The following is a 19,972-nucleotide window of genomic DNA, read 5'->3' on the forward strand; positions in this document are numbered from 1 at the left end:
CATACATAAGAATGCACCAAATTCAAAGCACAAGTTGCTCTTAGAATAATTTCTGATGAGAATGCCAATCTTGGTTGCTTACCCCTCATGCATATATCACATGATTTCTCTAGTGCCACAATCTTTGGAATTCCATGTACCATATTCTTTGAACTCGTATGAGCTAAGCTTCTGAAGTTCATATGTCCCAATCTCTTGTGCCATAACTCACTCTCCCTTTCAGACTTGTCGTACTAAGGCATTAAGTGTTTGTTGTTGCAACATTCACCTTGGATGTCATATTTATTTCCAGTTCATACTGCATAATCAACTTTTGATTACAATCATACAACTTCAAGAGATTGTCTTTCATGGTTACTGAAAAAACTTTTTCAATCAACTGAATTACACTCATCAGATTTTTATTCATGCCGGAAACATACCATACATCCTTAATGAATACAATTTTTGGCATTCTTCAATTTTACTTTGACATTTCCCATTCCTTCAGCATTTAAATACTCAACATCAACATATTTGATCTTGGTCTTTCTACCAGATTCAAAATCAACCATCTATTGCTTGTTTACAGTTAGGTGATTTGAGCAACCAGTGTTCATATACCATAAGTCTACCATTATTCCGATTGCATTCTCAGATTCCATCAATAACACTGGTTCATCCTCAAAGTCTCCTCTGGCTATGTTGGCTTCTTCACCCTTGCTAACCTTGTTTGGCGAACAATCAACACCAAAATAGCCAAACTTGTTGCAATTGTAGCACCAAATCTTTCTATCATCAAACTTCTCCTTTCCCTTATGAACATTTTTATGTTTCGTGTCATATGGATTGGAGAGTTTTGGCTTTTGAACACCCTCACCATTCTTTTTCCTATTCTCTAGCCATGCTTGCTTCTTGTTCTTATTGACAAAATAAGCTTTCAGAGCCTATTATATTTCCCTTTCAGAGTTTCTTTTAGTCAGATTCAACTTTTCTGCCTCTAAACTACTCTAAAGCTCTTCAATTCTCACGGTGCTAGTTTCTTTCGAATGTTCTATGGCTATAACTATGTAATCAAACAGAGGAGTAAGTGATCTTAGTACCTTTTCAATGATTACCAGTTCAAAATATGTTTCTCCACAAGACTTCATCTCATTCGTGACCACAATCACTCTAGAGATATAATCAGTCACCTTCTCATTATTCTTTATACTGAGATTCTCGTACTGCTTGCGTAGGGACTGCAATTTTACTTTCTTTACTGATATGTCACCATCATAGCATTGCACAAGTGTATCGCACACGGCCTTCACCGTTGTTGAATCGACGATCTTCTCAAACACCTTTGGATCAACACACTGATGGATATATAACATTGCCTTATGATCCTTCTTCGTTATTTCACGTTGCGCGTTTATTTGCACTTCTATTGCATTTTCTGCAGTCAGTGTGTAACTGTTGTTGACGAGATTAAGAACATCTTGAGCGCCAAACAACACACGCATCTGAATCGACCATCAATTCCAGTTTTTTCTATCGAATATTGGCAGCTTTGTGTTAAAACTACCCTTTCCATTGTTCATATTTGTTCTTGGTAAAATCACTTAGTTCTCACCAACACTCGTGTTTCTCAATCCTTGAGAATCAAATTTGTGATTCTCTTTGATTCCAATCTTCAATTCAGTGTGAATTTGAGGGACGAAAACAATCACACATCTCATGTACACTCGTGTTTCCCGTGAATCAAAACCAGAGTTCTGAATAGCAATTGTTTGAGTTAACAATAAAACTCTATTGTTGCATAAGAAAAATAAGATGATGAAAGTATTACAGAGAGAGAGAGAGGGAGTGATAGAGAGAGCATAAATAACTCAATTTCTAAATCTCAAATTCTAAAATATATTACAAATGTAACTAACTTTGTGTTTATGTACACTAGCCCAAAATCAAATGTAAACAAAATGCAAACTTAAACTCAAATGAAACTGAAATGAAACTAACTAAGTATCTTGAATTGGAATTACATTGAACAAGATCGACTCGATAAGAATTGGTTTAGTTCGAAATTTGACTTGAGTTTGATATGAATTTTTTTAAGCTCAAACTCGACTCGTTTTAAGTTCACGAACAACTCAGTTCAATTCCTTAGGTTCATCTCGTTAGTTCAGCTCGTTTGCTTCACAAACTTATAAAATATTTTTCTAAAATCTATTTTTTTTTATATTTAACATTTTAGATTAATATTCTTTTAAAAAAACATAAAAATAAAATAAAATTTATAAAAGTAAAAGAAAATAGAAGGTTAAAAAAAATCAAGTTGACTCTTGAACCAAACGAGTTGAACTATACATAATTTAAGTTCAACTCATTTAGTGAAAAAATTTAGTTTTTTTTTCTCATATTCAGTTCAATTGGTTCATGAAATAAGTTTAATGATTTAAGGGTATGGATAACACTAAAACGTCTGATTTTTAACTTATCCTTAATGTTTTTGAATCATTAATGCATATTTATGCTATTTATTATTGGAAAACTTTATGAGACTAATATTATGGGATGAGATTATATATAAAATTGGGTAATTTAAACTCATAATTTCGTCTAGCGAGAAGTGATGATGGATGAAGATAAGTTAATGGTTGAAGAGATCGAAAAGAATAATACATTTGTGAGATCTAAGGATAATACAAGTGTTGTGAAGAAGGGGGTCATTAGAGGAACAAAGAAACTTGATCCTAGTTCTCAAAGTACATACCTTTGAACACGTCTGAAGAAAGAATTCTTCAAGCATGTGTCAGTAAAATGTTCAAAGAAGTTAGAGCGAAATATCCCCCAAGCCATGAAGGAGTCTGCATCTGTTGACACAACAAAATACTGACAGTTTTACAAATGTCATGGGCATCTGTCTAGTGAGTCCTATAACCTTAAAGGTTCAAATGAATATTTAATAAAGAAAGGAAAGCTTGGTCGTCACACCAAGGAAGATAACCTAAGAGGGGAAACAAGAGACACAAGGACTCTCTATGAAAGTCTTTGTGAAGAATGTGTTCTCCTCGCCAGAGTGATACCCGTATAGAAAGATAATTGAAACAATAGAAAGAACTAGAAAGAGAAGAGACAATAGGAAAGAGGAAGATGATAAGAAAGAGAATTAACCAACATAGCCACCCGTATTTGGATGTCGTTATTTCATTGAATTAATCACACGAGGCTTCCCATCCCTGAAAAAATCATCTAAGGGAACCTTTAAGAGAAAAATAACATAGTTTTTATATGTTGATAAGAATCAAGAACCAACTTCCAAAGAGATCCTTGTACACACCATATTAGGCTTTAAAGACATCGAAAGAATATGAGGCATACCTAATGAGATATTTCTGTTAGTAATCAAGCAACCATGGCCAATTTTGACATGTCACAGATTCTTAATGATTAAAGGAGTTCATGTGACGTTATGCAAGTTGAATTATTCACCAAGTTGGGTATGAGACAAGAAACTTTAGTGCCATATATGAAAATATATTTGCAAGGCTTCAAAACAACGGTAACCCCACCCTTGGAGTTTAATCAAATTGTTGGGTACCATTAGAGAAAAGGGTGACACAAAAACCATAGAAGTTTAACTCATGGTAGTCTCATGCAAGTCAGGCTATAAATGGATTTTGGGGAGACCTGCCATAATGGTATTGAGGTAAATGTAATCCATTGTCCACCTTAAAATTAAATACCAAAACTCTAAAGATGAAGTGGTGACGATATGCACATACCTGACAGCAGCTTAATGCTGCCACAAAGCCCTATAGAGGAACCAAAATGTGACATACGTCAAGAGAAAGTGAAGGTGAAGAAGAATGACATCTCTTTAGGGAAGTAACCCCTAGATGTCAACATCGTAGACTCCAATGTTTGTATATAGGAAGATACATCTAAGGACAAGCACTACCTATAAAGACCTCTTCTTGTTGAGGCCAAGATGAAGGTACAAAAGCTAATCACATATATAAATTTTGTGTCCATCCAACATTTAATGTGAATATTGGGGGAAATATCCTTAAATCCTTGGAAGATGGAATCATTAGATTCCTTAAAGCCAATGTTGAAAAAGTTTACGTGCCCCCCTAAGGAGATATCGTGCATTGGCCCCAACATGGTGTGCCATCAATTGAACATATACCTAAATGAAAAATATATCGCCTAGAGAACGAGGCATTAGTCGTGTGAGAAAGTTGAAACCACCAAAAGCATCATGAAAGGGCTCTTGCAAGTGAATTTTATATCATAAATGAATTAAAATAATAACATAGCACATGACTACATGTAAAATGTAATGCTCTTTAGTTTAAAAATTTGATGTGCTACCTACCAAAGGGTGATAAACAATTATTTGAGCAAGAAATTGATGAGGACTAAAATTTTATATGGTCGACATGATAATCAAATATGGGGAGGAACAATTACATGAAGGTCACCATACTACTGTATTAAACTATATATGCCAATTGAATATGAGGTTGAACCCTAGGAAGTGCACATTCGGAGTCAAGACTAGAAAATTTCTAGGATTTTACCTCACTGAAAGGGAGATCAAACCAAACCCAAACAAATGTGACACCATCATCAATACGGAAAGACTATTTGCAAAAGAATAAATCATGAAGTTGAATGGTGTGTTCACCACTCCCAACAAGTTAATTTCCTGGTCCTCCCAACATGTTCTTCTGTTCTACAAATTCTTGAGGAAGAAGGTACAATTTGAGTGGACACCGAAATGAGTACAAGCCTTCACACGGTTTAACACACTCTTTCCAAACCCATAATATTTTCGAGGCCAGTGACCAATGAGACCTTATTCATACATGTGGCGCTCTTAGTAGAAATAATCAGTACCATCCTCGTGAGAAAAGTATACACCAACCAAAGCCCATAATTTTCATTTCAAAGGAATTAGTAGGTCATAAAACCTACTATCATAAGATTGATAATATTTTCCTAGCTTTGGTGGTAGCTTCAAGGAAATTAAGAAGCTACTTTCTAGGTCACTCAATAGTTGTCAGTAATGACCAACCACTGAATCAAGTATTCTCTAAGCTAGACTTGGCAAGGAAAATGACAAAGCGACCCATATAGTTATCAGTTCCACATCTTCTTTGAACCCCAGAAAGCCCATAAAGCCCATGTCTTTATTTATTTTATTACAAAAGAAACTCTTACCACAACTGAGCCATGCACGAAGTGAAGCATCTTCATTGATGGACCATTAAATAGAAATGGACGTAGAGTTGACCGTATCCTTGAGAGCAATGAGGGGTTAGTGGTAGAAGTCTATCTCCATATTAAAATGGAAAATCCAAAGACACCAAGCTTCCAACATGTAGGTAGTACATTGTAGCACCTCAAATTTTCCCTCCTCATTCATACATTCATCATCAAAGAGTTTACAAATGAAGATCATCCCATGTACATACCAAGCTTATGATTATCTACATCTAACCTTGACAAAATGAAGGACTTAGCTACTCATTTTCATGGTAGCTTGGTCAACAAGTTTCGGTCGAAGGTTGATCAACATCCGAGTCGAAGAATCGAGATTGGATGGGAATCCACCTTCTTTTTGTAGAATATTGTTAAGAGAAGATCAAAGATGAGAAAATGGGTTTCTAGGTTACAAAAAATGATCCCAAGAAAAATGCAGAAAAATATCTAAGTCTAAAAAGTGTGTCCTTTCCAAAAAGTAGCCCCTGCTACTTATAGGACTGGTTCCTGAGCTGTCATGCTCGCTAGGCGAGCAGAATGGTTCGCCTAGCGAGCCCCAAAATAAGCCACCAGAGGCACCTGCGCCCAGAAGAAACTTCCCAGAAAAGTTGCATATGTTCGCTAGGCGAACAATCCTTCGCTAGGCAAAGCCCACGCTTCCTCCTTCGCTCCAGCGAGCCTTGATGATGTTGCTACTGGAATTTCTCGCTACCTGCTCGCTGGATGCTCGCCTAGCGAGTAACTGCTAGCTATGCTTTTATCCAAGTCTGGGAGTGTTCGCTGGAACCTCGCTGAGTGCTCGCCTAGCGAGCCCTTCGCTACCCCACTCGCCTAGCGAGCTTGCTGATGTACCAAGATCATTTAACATTTCATATTGCATATCATCATGTCAATCAGAATTAGCTCCAAGAGTTTATCTTCCAAGAAGTTTGGATATCACCCAAGTCACTTTGTGGGTTCTATCTGAATGATCAGTCAACACAAGGGAAATTGTGCATCAACTAGGGTTTTTCTCAACACTTAAGGAAGTTTGTATTCATCTGGGTATCAAGGGTGCATCACCATCTTCATGATCTTTCTTTCCTCAAATTTTCATTTCTTATCAGCAAAGTTCATCTGAATTAGGGTTTGACCTCTGGTAAACTTTGGTCTACTGAAGTAGTCAAAGTAGGGTTCCTCAAGGATTGAGATGCATTCTTGGTTTGAAGGTCTTATGGATGTTGTGTAGAGCTCTTGGGAGCTAGGGTTTCATTTTCAGAGGTTTTCTTCAAAGGATCAAGCTTAATGGGCTCAGTACAGTTCAAAATTCAACAGTGAAGTCAAAAGTCAACTGTTGGTCAACTGGGGGTCAAATGGCTAGGGAATGACTTGAGATACTTCCAACATTTTCAAATGGGGTCTATTCATAATTCAAAATGTTAATCTTGAAGGAACAAACGTCCAGGGCACAGGTTACCAAATTTGGAAAGATGACCTGTATTGTGAAGTTTCCAAATTTGGAAGGATTTTGACCTAGCTTCAACTTGATTTTTCATCACCAAGTAAGCTCCAAATGATTTGTTTTCTCATACATGAAAGTTGTAGATCTTTTTCTCCCCTTTCCAAAAAGTCCTATTTCAAGGCCATATGATGAATGGTTGAAGAGTTATGGTTCTTGAATGACGAAGTGTGCATGAAGGCTTTAAAAAGGCATAACTTGAGGTTGACAAGTCCAATTGGTGTGGCTCTTTTTGCTATGGTTTTGTTTTGAGAAGTACTTCAAAATGGCATGCAAAATGACCTATAATTTTGCATGATTCATCAACGGTGCAAGTCATTTTTCAAGTTTTCTTTCATGAAAAGTCAAAAGGACACAGGATGACATCATGGAATATTCTCACGTGCCAATCATTGGGAATTTATTCAGCATTGTTTTTTGGGCCAAATCCACCTTGGAATTTGAGCCCATGCATCCCCACATGTGTGGAAAAGCCATACATGCACAAAATTACACCTTTGTAAAATTGTCATTAAACATCATTTTGTGTTATTTCTTTCATATAATCATGATTAATCAAGTCTCAAGAGAGGATTAATGCATTAAACAAGGTTGTTCATGTGCAAATAAGGGGGGCATTTCCAAAAATAACCAAAATAGTCATGGACTTGAAACTCCTTCATTTGAGCCCACCAAGCCACAAAAATCAGAGTATAAACTCTAAAAATATCATTGAGCAAAACCCTAATTCGTGCAACCTCCATACACACTGAAAATCTCACTTTCCAAAAAGAATATCATACTTTATTGTCATAAAATCTCTCCATACATCCATGGAAAATGAAAACCAATAGCATATTCTTAATCTACGCACTCTAAGGATCACAAACCACCCACGATTTGAGCCATTCCAACCAGTTTCTAAACAGAGCTTTAATGGAGGTTGCTTCTTGAATCTCAAGATCTGGACCGTTTCAAGCACAACCAAAGGTAGCAAACATTCATAGAAGTTCAAGGGAGGTATTCTGGAGCTTATCTCATCACCATACTGAAGTTTCAGAAGGTGTCATTTTTGGTAACTCAAATTTCGACTCTTATTTTGCTCATTTTTAATGCCTAAATGAAACTACATGCTATGGTGATGATGTAGATGTGTTTACTTTTTAAAATGATGCAATATTGAGTGAGAAATCTTGATTTAAAGTTTTGATATTCAAACTTGTTGTTTGTGATTTGAGAAATTGGTGAAGATTCATGAAAAACTAATATGATTTTTGAGTTCCTAGCATATGGTTTAGGGGGGGTAGCCCCATTTTCGTGGAGCTTTGGCCGCGCGTGGGAGGTGGCCGCCGCCGTGGGTGGCCGGAACCCTACCGACGTCACTATTCATGGCCGGATTGTCTTGAGGAAGAAGACAATCCCATGGCCGTTGGATCGCTTTGACTTTATTTGAAATGGATGCTCAAGATTCATCCATGTGTTTTCTTGCTTGGACCAATCTCATCCATCCATTACATGTTTGACTTGTTGACTTTTTTTTGATCCAAAAGCCCATATATTTTCTGATTTTCGTTTTTATTTATTTTTATTAGTCACTTAAGTGACTTGTGTGACCAATTGATATTGTTACATATGTGTCACATGTCATGTACATATTTTACCCTGTTTTATTTTATTTTTTAAAAATAGCAAAAATACTTTAAAGAATCTGAAATGTTTTGTGAGTGATCTCTGTTGAGTCCTTGATTTTTTGGTACCATTGCCCATTTATTTCATGACACGTGGAATTTAATATGAATTTCTGATTCATTTATGTGCATTTTTGACCATTTGCATTCAAACCTTCATGAAATCCCATATTTTAATCATTCTGACCCAATCCTTTGCACACACCATCCTCATACATGATACTAAGATTTGGTAACTGGTTTGGTTATTTTCTATGTCATTTTGCTAGGGTTTGACACATGAATTTAAAATGTTGCATTTTAGGACATGTTTTTGCATTCTCAATTTCTCGATTTTTGTTTTCATATCAAATGAATATGGATGCTTCTGATTTTTTGCACGATGTTTATATATGCTTAATGGAACCTTGTGTTAAATTCCCATGAATTTAGGATGCATTTTCAATTTGATTTGGATTTTTGAAGTTGATGTTTGCATTTTAGTCCCTATTTTGATGCTTGCTTAGCATGAGGCACTTGTGCCACTTCCTTTGAATGTTGAAACCAATCCTTTTGCACATGTTTTAGTATGTATGTCATGTCTTGATGTATGGATCCTTGCCCCCTAACTTTGAGTTTTGATACCCTTTTGATGCATTTGTTTGACAAGAGGTTTAGGTCTCCTATCCTTGGTTGTTTTTGTGAACTTTTGTGAACTTTAATAGCATGATTCATGTGGTTACACTTTGATTCTGGTTTGGTGCCTTTGCACATGTGGTCTCCTCTATTCTATGATGCTTCTATCAAGTCTTTGTGCATTGATTCATAATGAGCTCCTTTTTGCATTCATTTGAGCATGAAAGACGCATTAGGGTTTCATGATACACTTTGTTTGATTTTGATCCAAAAGTGATTCTATGCTTATGATATGAACTTGGAGGTTTGCATATTGATTACATAGCTCATTTGAAATGCTTATGATGTGCATACCTTGCTGCCATGTTCATTTCATCTTGACACATAATTGCATGAACTTGTCTATAATGCTTTTGTCGTATTTTGAGGTGCTTTGGACATGATTGACTTTCACTTTGCTAAGTTGGATTTAAATGACTTTTGATTGATATTTTAGGAGTCATTTGGTTCTGTTTGTGTGCTTGATTGTCTAATCCTTGACCCTTGCCTCATGCCTTTACCTTTTATGACTCATTGTTGAAGTTGAAGCACTTTGAACTTGTATGTTCACTTGTTTGACTTTGATGCATTTTTGGATGTTTAGTGCTTTTGCTTTGATCTTGTTGAGTTGAGTTCTTGAGACACTTATTGAATTGATGTCACTCCTGACTTGGTGCTATTGTATCCTCCTTTCATCATTCATGCTTTGTTGTGACATGCTTTCTACTGCATCCATGCACTGTTTACCTGACACTGTTGTTGCTATGATTCTTTTGTTTGGTGCAACTCTTGATTGCACCCTGTCATACCCCAAAAATTACCCATCATTTTTCCTAAAAAAAAAAAAAAAAAAAAAAACGAAAAAAAAAGAAAAAAAAAAAAGAAAAAAAAAAGAGAATTTTTTTTTTAATTAATTAATTAATTAATTAATTAATTAATTAATTAAATAATTAAAATAAATAAATAAATAAAATATAACAAATTATTTTGGACTTGGGTCTCCCTCATTCCAAGCCCATTACCCACGAAATTAGTCTATAAATACTGAAGTTTCAGTAGGGGAGTGACACTTGGAGTTGGACTTGAAGTTTACACTGGGAGATTTACTGGAGAAAGAAGGAAGAGAAGCAAAACACTCTGAGGTTTCCTTGGAACAAAACTTTGGCATAGGAACCCTGCCTACCCGGAGAATTCAGAGTAAAGAAACCCTGAAGGCAGCCCATCTGCACCGAAGCCATCGCCGTCCAATTCCCGCTGCCTAACTTATTCCGATACTACAAGTGGTCAATCCCTTCAACCTTGAATTGGCAAACAGGTTTGCGTATCTCTATTGTTTATACTTTCAATTGGCCATATCTACATATATAATGCATCATGATTAAATGTTGATATATAATTTGCTTTCGTATGGGAATTTAAATATGCCTGAATACCCTGAATGTTTGACCATGTTATTCCTGTGATAAAATGCCATAAAATTCGAAGTTCCTAACATGGGGCTGTTTTCAAATTCAAAATCCGTGGCCTTCGATAGGCGAGGCAGAGGCGAACGAGACAGTACCTGATTCTTCTAGTCTGTTTTTTTATGTTTTTATCATAGCCATGCATTATTTATCCTATCCTATTTATTGTTATGATATTTCTCCGGTGTAATCTTCGATTGCACCCTGATTTGGTGTTCTGACATGTTTCTTTTTTTTGAGTTTCGTAAAGGTTCACATATCCCAGGAAAAGGTTATTGGCTAGGTATTCCACTTTATTTGTGGGATACCCTTGTGGAGTTTCACCCTAAATTAATTTTTTAATGTATTAATTTCTAATGTATTAATTTTTTAATATATTATTTTTAATAATTTTAATGTGGAGTTTCATCCTAATTATATAATTAATTGTAAAACTTTGCCTTTGAATAAGTGATCTTGGACCTCTCTTTGTCGCCTTACGATTACGATATTACGGTCATGTCCCGCGAACGTGGGGATACCCTTAGCAAAGACCCTTCGGTTAAATCATCATAAAATAAATTATAGTCCCTCGGATGTTGCCTTCGAATATACAACTTTGTCCCTCGATGACCCTCCGATGTTGCCTACGGTTAAATGATGATAGTCCATTCGAATGCTAAGGTATCCTCATAACTGTTGCCTTCAATGACCAATCGATGACCCTACGATGACCCTTTTACATCCAAAGGATAAAACTACTTATTTCTCAATAATAAGGACAGTTTTACCCTCATAAGGATAGGAAATGCCCGTAAAGACCTTGGGTCGGTATAACTCTTAATTGCTGGCTCACAACTTAAAACATTTTTTTGCACCTCACACCTTTCAAAATGCCTTTAGAAAATCACCACTTGGTATACATTCATACTAGAATCATTACCGAGTTATATTTTTCTAAACAATTTTCAAAACTAAAACGGGATAACCACTTTGTATACATTCATACAAGAATCATTACAAAGTTAAATTCTCTTTTCAAAACAATTTTCCAAACAATTCACAAACACTTTTTTAGACAAAAATAATATAAGTGATCGAGCAATTAAGAGCCCATGGATAACCATGGATACAAAGGGTGCTAACACCTTCCCTTTGTATAATGTACCTCCCGAACCCAAAATCTAAATTAAGGTTTTTCCTGTTCTTTTCCACCTTTCCTTATTGGATAAAAGAAAAGTCGGTGGCGACTCTTGCTAACCGCGACATTGCGATTAAAACCACAAAAAAGTCCAGTTCACCGTATGACAGAACTGGCGACTCTGCTGGGGACCCTAAATATTTAAAAAGAGAGGTTACCTTAAAAACAAGATCACTTATTCAATTTGTCTGATTTATTTTTAAGGGATTGCTTGGGTATGTTATGCTTGAGTGAAAGATCCTACACCCGGATCTAGTGTACCTTAGGTAAGTAGCAAGAGATCATCGCGACTGTCCGGCGTATACTGGAATGGTCAAAATGATGGCTACGGTTAATGTGGCACTTTGGATGTCCTGATGTTCCTCATGTTAGTTGAGGAAATATTTGGCATTCGCGTGGTGTCATAAAAGCATTAACCAGACCTTTAGAACCCTAATTGACTCATCCTGGCCATTAGAAAGTAGTGAGATAACTGGGTTCGGTTCCGACTGGAGTTGGTTGAGACTCGATACTACACTCTTTGAGATTGGACTTTAGGGAAGCTTCGGTCAACCACTTGGTGTTGCACTGAAGTGGACTTAAGGAAAGGTCAATGATTTGAGATCCTTCTAGAACCCGGTTACTATTCTAAGACAGGTTGAACCAACCAAACTTCAGTGGGGAGGGTATTTACCTATGGAACTCACGCAAGCCTTAAAACCTAGGAATGATTGTTGTGTGACTTGCTTGTGCTTGTTATTTATCTAAACAACATGACATCATAACAACATAACATCATAACATCATGGCATTGTACTAACCATTTCAAGGATTTAGGGATTTAACTCTGCTAAAAAAAAAAAACAGAAAAAACAAAAACAAAAGCAAAAACAAAAGAGAAAAAAAAAAGCTCTTTTTGTTAGTTTATGCAAAGTTAAATCCCGAAAGTCCTTGAAAACATTTCATACATTGCATTGCATCGCATAACAGGTATTCTAAAGGATCAGTGTTCTCACGATTTTCCTATCAAACAGATTCCAGCAGATTCAAACAGATTGAACAATGGCTCTCGAACAAACTGTCAAAGATCTCCAGGCCCAGAATGCTCAATTCCAGGAAATGATGCTGAGCTTATCTAAGGGGCAGGAAGAACTGAAAGCTCTTTTGATGGAGAAGAAGAAGGACCAGAAACCTGTGGGTTACATCAACCCGGGGAGAAGGCTTAAGGGACAGGTTACAGGAGTCAAGATTAGAATTCCGAAGGATTCAGAAGAAGAGACCGAGAATGATTCGGAAGATGAGAATCCTAATCTCGTCAATTCTGAGGACGACGATGAAGATTATGAACATGAACAGTACTCTCCGAAGGATGATAAGTACAAGTTGCTGGAAGAACGTATGCTAGCTATGGAGGGGCAGAAAGTGCCCGGTCTGGATTTCGAAAACTTGGGTCTGGTCTCTGATGTGGTCATTCCCCGCAAATTCAAGGTTCCCATTTTCACTAAGTATGATGGTGCCTCTTGTCCTCAGATGCATCTAAGGGCTTATGTGAGAAAGATTCAGCCGCACACTACTGATAAGAAACTGTGGATCCATTTCTTCCAAGAGAGTCTGTCTGGCACACAGTTAGAGTGGTATTATCAGCTTGAGAGCTCTAACATCCGCACATGGACTGATTTAGCAACAGCTTTCTACAAGCACTACCAGTATAATTCTGAGTTAGCGCCTACTCGGCTACAGCTACAAAATATGACTATGGGCTCTAAAGAAAGTTTCAAAGAATATGCTCAAAAGTGGAGAGATTTGGCTGGCAGAGTCAAACCCCCTATGACTGATCGAGAGTTAGTGGACATGTTCATGGGTACACTGACTGGCCCATTCTACAGCCATCTACTGGGAAGTTCCTCGTCAGGTTTCACTGAACTTACCTTGACAGGTGAACGGGTTGAAAGCGGCATTCGAAGTGGAAAGATACAGGCAGCTACTTCTGCAAGCACCAAAAAGTCCTATCAGGGAAAGAATGAATCAAATGCTGTGTACAGTGAGAGGAAGCATAACAAGAAGAATCGTGACCATACTGTTGGGGCAGTTACAATTGCCGCACCGCCATCTCAGAACTTCCAACACAGACAAGACAGGTCGAGAAGACAGTTTACCAAGATCAATATGACTTTAACCCAAGCACTGCAGAGTATGTTAAAGGCCAATTTGATTACCCTCAGAGGCCCTCCTGCAAATCCCAACACTACTTCTCCTCGTTATAATCCCAACGCCAGGTGTGCCTATCACTCCGATAGCCCCGGGCATGATACGAATGATTGCTGGTTGTTGAAGAACAAGATTCAGGATATGATCGACGCTGGAGAAATTGAATTTGATCCTCCGGCGACCCCCAATGTCATCACAGCACCTATGCCTAATCATGACCAGAATGTTAATGTTGTGGACGACAATTCTCACGTTACTGACGTTGCTGATTTAGCATCTCCTCTCCTGATCGTTAAGAAGAATTTATTGCAAGCTGGTTTATTTCCAGGTTGTGCTGAAGATTGCGATCTCTGTGTACTCCGACCCAATGATTGTTTGAAGTTGAAGAACGGCATTCAACGGCTGATGGATGATCGTACAATTCTATTTGAAAGGGTTCCTAAGGTGGACAACTCTATTGAAGAGGTATCTGTGATTGCTAGGTCCAAAGCTCCAGTGAAGATTACCGCTACTAGAGTGCCTGTGAAGATTACCGCTGAGCCCAAAGTGGCTCCCCTGATTATTACCGCACCTGGCCCCGTGCCATATTCCTCCAGCAAAGCTATTCCGTGGAACTATGGAGGCGACGTTTACATCCATGGCATAAAGCAAGTTGGTAGTTCTGCTAATCCTAATGATATTGTGGGGACTAGTAAAGTTACTCGAAGTGGAAGGATCTACTCCCCAGAAATCTCACCTCCCGCTCCCGAAATTCGAGGAAAAAGACCAGTCAATCCTCCTCAGTCAGAGACATCGGTCGAAGTTACTTCTGAAGATGTTGCCAAACAGGAAATGGAAGAGATGCTGAAAATCATCCGTAAGAGCGATTTTGATGTAGTGGAACAATTGGGGCATACTCCGTCTAAAATCTCAATGTTGTCCTTGTTATTATCCTCTGAATCCCATGCCAATGCATTGATGAAATTCTTGAAGACCGCTCATGTGCCTCAAGAAACATCCGTCGATCAATTCGAACATTATGTTGCTAATTTGACTGTTGACAATGGCCTAGGCTTTTCCGATGCTGACCTGACGCCAGCAGGAAAGAATCACAATAAAGCTCTGCATATCTCCATCGAGTGTGAGGGGATCACCCTGGCTCACGTGTTGATCGACAACGGCTCTTCCTTGAATGTGCTCCCGAAAGCTGTACTCGATAAATTTGACTACAAAGGCATTGAACTGAAACCTAGTGATGTTGTGGTGCGTGCTTACGATGGTGCGAAGAGTGTTGTCTATGGTGAAGTGGTTCTCCCTATCAAGATAGGACCTCAAGTCTTCAACACTACCTTTCACGTGATGGACATTCGTCCCGCCTACTCCTGCTTGTTGGGGCGCCCTTGGATCCATGGGGCAGGTGCGGTAGCTTCGTCGCTTCATCAAAAGCTGAAGTATCCAATAGCAGGCATGGTTGTCACTGTATATGGAGAAGAAGAGTATATTGTCAGTAGTGTGCAAGCCTTCAAATACGTCGAGATGGATGGTGAATTCTTTGAGACTCCTTCTCAGTCATTTGAAGTGGTTCCTCCACCCAGTCCTGTCCTTAAGCCAACTCCCCTTGTGCCCAAGGTTGTTCGTGCTCCCCCTGTCATGATCTCTCTGAAAGATGCTCAAGCCACGATTGAAAATGGTGATCGTGCTGGTTGGGGTCAACTGATCAATGTACCGTACAAGTCTGATAAAGCTGGCCTGGGGTTTAACTCCGGAAAGATAGTCAAAAATCAGATTAATGCTATGGAAGATGCTGATAGTGATTGCGACTTGGATAGCTGGATTTTCCCAACAATTGGTGACGGACTCAACAATTGGAAGACTGAAGACATTATCCCGATTTCCTTTAGTCAGGAGTAATTGTTATTGTTTATTCTAGAATTGCAAATTTTAATTTTCTTTTACAATCAAACTTCTTAAAGCATTGTGTCTATGCCCGAGGCACAATGGCTAATTTGTTAGGGGTTTATCATTTTCATAAGCATATTCATATTCAATAGATCAATGGACTTTTTGCATTCAAATATTGCGCTCTTTATCTTTCCTGTCATTTTTCAAACAAGCTATGTTTCTTGCACACACTCACGTAACAATTTGCCGATCCATATCCACTCTGGATCCTGTTGGTAATGACTCTGCTACTGTTCATTATGACTTTGAAAATCCGATCTACCAAGCCGAGGATGGAAGCGAGGAAGATTGTGAAGTCCCTGGAGAACTTGCCCGACTACTGCAAGAAGAAAAGACTATACAGCCGCATGAGGAATCAATTGAAATTGTAAATCTGGGTACTTAAATAAACAAGAAAGAAGTCAGAGGTTTCTTGGGGCACTCGAATTACATTGCCCGATTCATTCCACACTTGACTGCTACCTGCAAACCCATCTTCAAATTACTGAGACAAAATCAAGAGATGGTATGGAATGATGAATGCCAAGAAGCTTATGACAAAATCAGGAAATATCGCCAAGAACCTCCAGTTCCGATGCCACCAGTTGAAGGAAGACCTTTAATTACGTATTTGACCGTGTTAGAAAATTCAATGAGGTGTGTTGGGGCAACATGACGAGTCTGGTCGAAAAGAGCATGCCATATACTGCCTTAGCAAAAGGTACCGACTGTGAAACAAGATACTCACAGCCCGAGAAAGCTTGCTGTGCTTTGGCCTGGGCTGCTCGCCGACTAAGACAGTATATGTTGAATCATACCACCTTATTGACTTCTAAGATGGATTCTATCAAATACCTATTTGAGAAACCTGCTGTCTCCTGAAAGAGTTATCACTGACAATGGTACTAATTTGAACAACAAGATGATTACTGAACTCTGCACGCAGTTCAAAATAAAACACCATAACTCTTCTCCGTACCGGCCAAAGATGAACGGCGCCGTGGGGACTGCTAACAATATCAAGAAGGTCATGCAAGAAATGACAGTAACATACAAAGACTGGCATGAGATGTTACCCTTTACTCTTTACGGTTATCGCACTTCAGTGCGCACTACGACAAGGGCAACTCCGTTCTCTTTAGTCTATGGAATGGAAGCCATCTTACTAGTGGAAGTTCAGATTCCCTCTCTAAGAATCATGAAAGAGGCGGGCTTAGATGAAGATGAATGGATTCAGACTCGACTCGATCAGATAAATCTGATTGATGAGAAGAGACTTGCGGCTGTTTGTCATGGGCAGATATATCAGAAATGCATGACCCAGGCATTTAACAAAAGAGTTAAGAGACAGGTGTACCAACTTGGCGACTTGGTAATCAGACGCATCATCCTACCACAAACTGACCCCAGAGGCAAATGGACTCCCACATACGAAGGGCCATTTGTGGTTAAGAAGGTATTCTCTGGTGGAGCCATGATACTCGCTACTATGGATGGTGAAGACTTCCCACATCCCGTGAACGCGGACATAGTTAAAAAATACTACGCATAAAAGAGACCCGCTAGATCGACGTATCTAGGCAAAAGTAAGGGCATCCCGGCGAACCAAAAGGGTTCGGGCAAAAATTAGGGATATATAAAAAAAAATGTACACCCGGCAAGTCGAAAACCTGAAAAGGCGGCTTGGGCAAAAAGGGGTATCCTGGTGGACTGAAAACCTGAAAAGGCGGTCCAGGCAAAAATTAGGGATTAAAGCGTATGACTATGTCCCGTTCTCAGTCAACTTTCATCCAAGTTCGAGGGACTGACCAAGCCAATCACTTCTATCCGACAGCAAGGGATGAGATGCTCGAAGACATAATGACAGTAGTAGGCTTAAAATCAATAGGACTTCTTCCACATAGCTTTCTCTTTGTTTTCGACAATTTCCTCTTACTAGGATTTCTGTCTCCTTGTACACAAATTGCCTGTTTATAGGCCTCCTTTCAAAATCAATACAACCCTCTTTCAAAAAAAAGATGCTTTTGTTTTTACTTTTCTGTTTTGGTTGCGTAAATGTCCATTGATTTAATTTGAATTAATATGTGCATTTGAATATGATAAATGTTTACCAAAATATATGCGTAGAATAGCAATAGCAATTACTACCCGACTTCAGGATCGAGGAGAAGGTCTAACCATGCTTCCAATGAATCCGCTACCAATTCTATTCCCCCAGCAAGTCTGTTATTCCTCAGAAGAAATTAGCAGTATTCCCCGGCACAGCCAGTTACTCCCCAACAGAGGTCGGCATCATCAGACAGATTGATCATCTCATCCATCCTCAGCCAAGATCTGTGGAATATTTCTACCATCAGACGGAATCAAGAACCCCCTGCCGAGAAAGGGTCATCGTTACAAATATCTCCAATCAGTAGATGGGGATTTATTTTCCCCAGTAGAGTCCCCAAGCAGAACTTCTCATACGCATAACTCATTCATTACATCATTTCACAGCATACGCATGCATACAACATTCGCATTTATTTTAGCATAACACGAAACATCTCATACATCATGACATAGCATGAAGCTAACTTTTCTTTGCAGGTTAATTATCCTCCTGATATAGTCAAAGTAGAAGGTTCATTCAGACAGACACCTTTATCAATCACATTCAAGATTCAGATACATATTTCAAATACAGTTCATGGGAACATTCATTCTGACAACACTTCGATATCCTCCTAACGATGGCATCTCTAAGCCCATCCCAGACATTTATTGCAAGTACAACATATACAGGTTATCAGATACAGCCTAACGTACGGTTCATTCTGATTCAGCCCAACATATGACTTCTTCAGCAACTCCAATGCGGTCTAACGTACGACCCATTTGGACCTTCAAATCCTCAGATGCTGCCTAGCGTACGGTACATTCAGGGGTGTAGTCTAGCGTACGACTACTTTCTTTTTCAGATGCAGCCTAACGGACGGCTCATTCTACAACTCGGATACGATCTAACGTACGATCCATTCTGAACTTCAACAACCCCAACGCGGTCTAACGTACGACCCGTTTGGATCTTACAACCCTCAGATGCTACCTAACGTACGGTACATTTCTGAAGTGTAGTCTGGCGTACGACTACCGCTTTCATCATCAGATGCGGCCTAACAGACGACTCATTCTGCGACGGTCTAACGTACGACCCGTTCGGATGTCCATCCCCTCAGATGCTACCTAACATACGGTACATTTCTGAAGTGTAGTCTAACGTACGACTACCCCTTTCATCATCAGATCCTACCTAACATACGGTACATTTCTGAAGTGTAGTCTAACGTACGACTACCCCTTTCGTCGTCAGATTCAGCCTAACGTACGGCTCATTCTGCAACTCAGATACGATCTAGCGTATGGTCCATTCTGATCCTTTATCCCCAACAGCATATGACACACTCCGACTCCCCAGCGAAGTCGGCAGCCTAATGGATGACTCATTATACGGTCTAACGTACGACCCAGTGTGGCACCCATGTCTTCAAATTGGCCTAATATACGGCGCGATCTGAAGCTTTCGTCATCAAACCTCCCGGATGGCATCTTTAAGCCCATCTCCATCAAGACCAACTGTCGATTCTCAAGTGCAAATTTTTGGGGCATTCTAGTGTTCAATAATCTTCCACCTCCAGACCACGAATGGCATACACGCCATCCTAACTCTCTCGGTTCAAGAATATTGAACAGGGGCAGCTGTCATACCCCAAAAATTACCCATCATTTTTCCTAAAAAAAAAAAAAAAAAAAAACGAAAAAAAAAAAAAAAAAAAAAAAAAAAAAAGAGAATTTTTTTTTTAATTATTAATTAATTAATTAATTAATTAATTAATTAAATAATTAAAATAAATAAATAAATAAAATATAACAAATTATTTTGGACTTGGGTCTCCCTCATTCCAAGCCCATTACCCACGAAATTAGTCTATAAATACTGAAGTTTCAGTAGGGGAGTGACACTTGGAGTTGGACTTGGAGTTTACACTGGGAGATTTACTGGAGAAAGAAGGAAGAGAAGCAAAACACTCTGAGGTTTCCTTGGAACAAAACTTTGGCATAGGAACCCTGCCTACCCGGAGAATTCAGAGTAAAGAAACCCTGAAGGCAGCCCATCTGCACCGAAGCCATC

The 19,972-nt window shown here is 38.7% G+C and overlaps 1 protein-coding gene across 1 annotated transcript; it reads right to left on the bottom strand.

Moving 5' to 3' along the window:
- Positions 1 to 554: 554 nt before the first annotated feature.
- Positions 555 to 1,484, bottom strand: LOC127079338 (uncharacterized). The gene is made up of 2 exons (XM_051019736.1): positions 1,011 to 1,484; positions 555 to 926 (listed from the first exon to the last, which is right to left on the bottom strand). Exons 1-2 carry the CDS (start codon positions 1,482 to 1,484, stop codon positions 555 to 557), a joined length of 846 nt encoding a protein of 281 aa, XP_050875693.1.
- Positions 1,485 to 19,972: the final 18,488 nt, after the last annotated feature.

The sequence above is a fragment of the Lathyrus oleraceus genome, chromosome 5 (genome assembly GCF_024323335.1).
Source record: "Lathyrus oleraceus cultivar Zhongwan6 chromosome 5, CAAS_Psat_ZW6_1.0, whole genome shotgun sequence".
Taxonomy (NCBI): domain Eukaryota; kingdom Viridiplantae; phylum Streptophyta; class Magnoliopsida; order Fabales; family Fabaceae; genus Lathyrus; species Lathyrus oleraceus.

What these genes read in the sequence shown, in the direction of transcription:
- LOC127079338 (XM_051019736.1), bottom strand. Translation starts at nt 1,484, where the DNA reads ATGCGTGTGTTGTTTGGCGCTCAAGATGTTCTTAATCTCGTCAACAAC. An exon ending in ATTCGAAAGAAACTAGCACC is followed by an intron (nt 927 to 1,010) that starts GTGAGAATTGAA and finishes GAAATATAATAG; the next exon opens with GCTCTGAAAGCTTATTTTGT.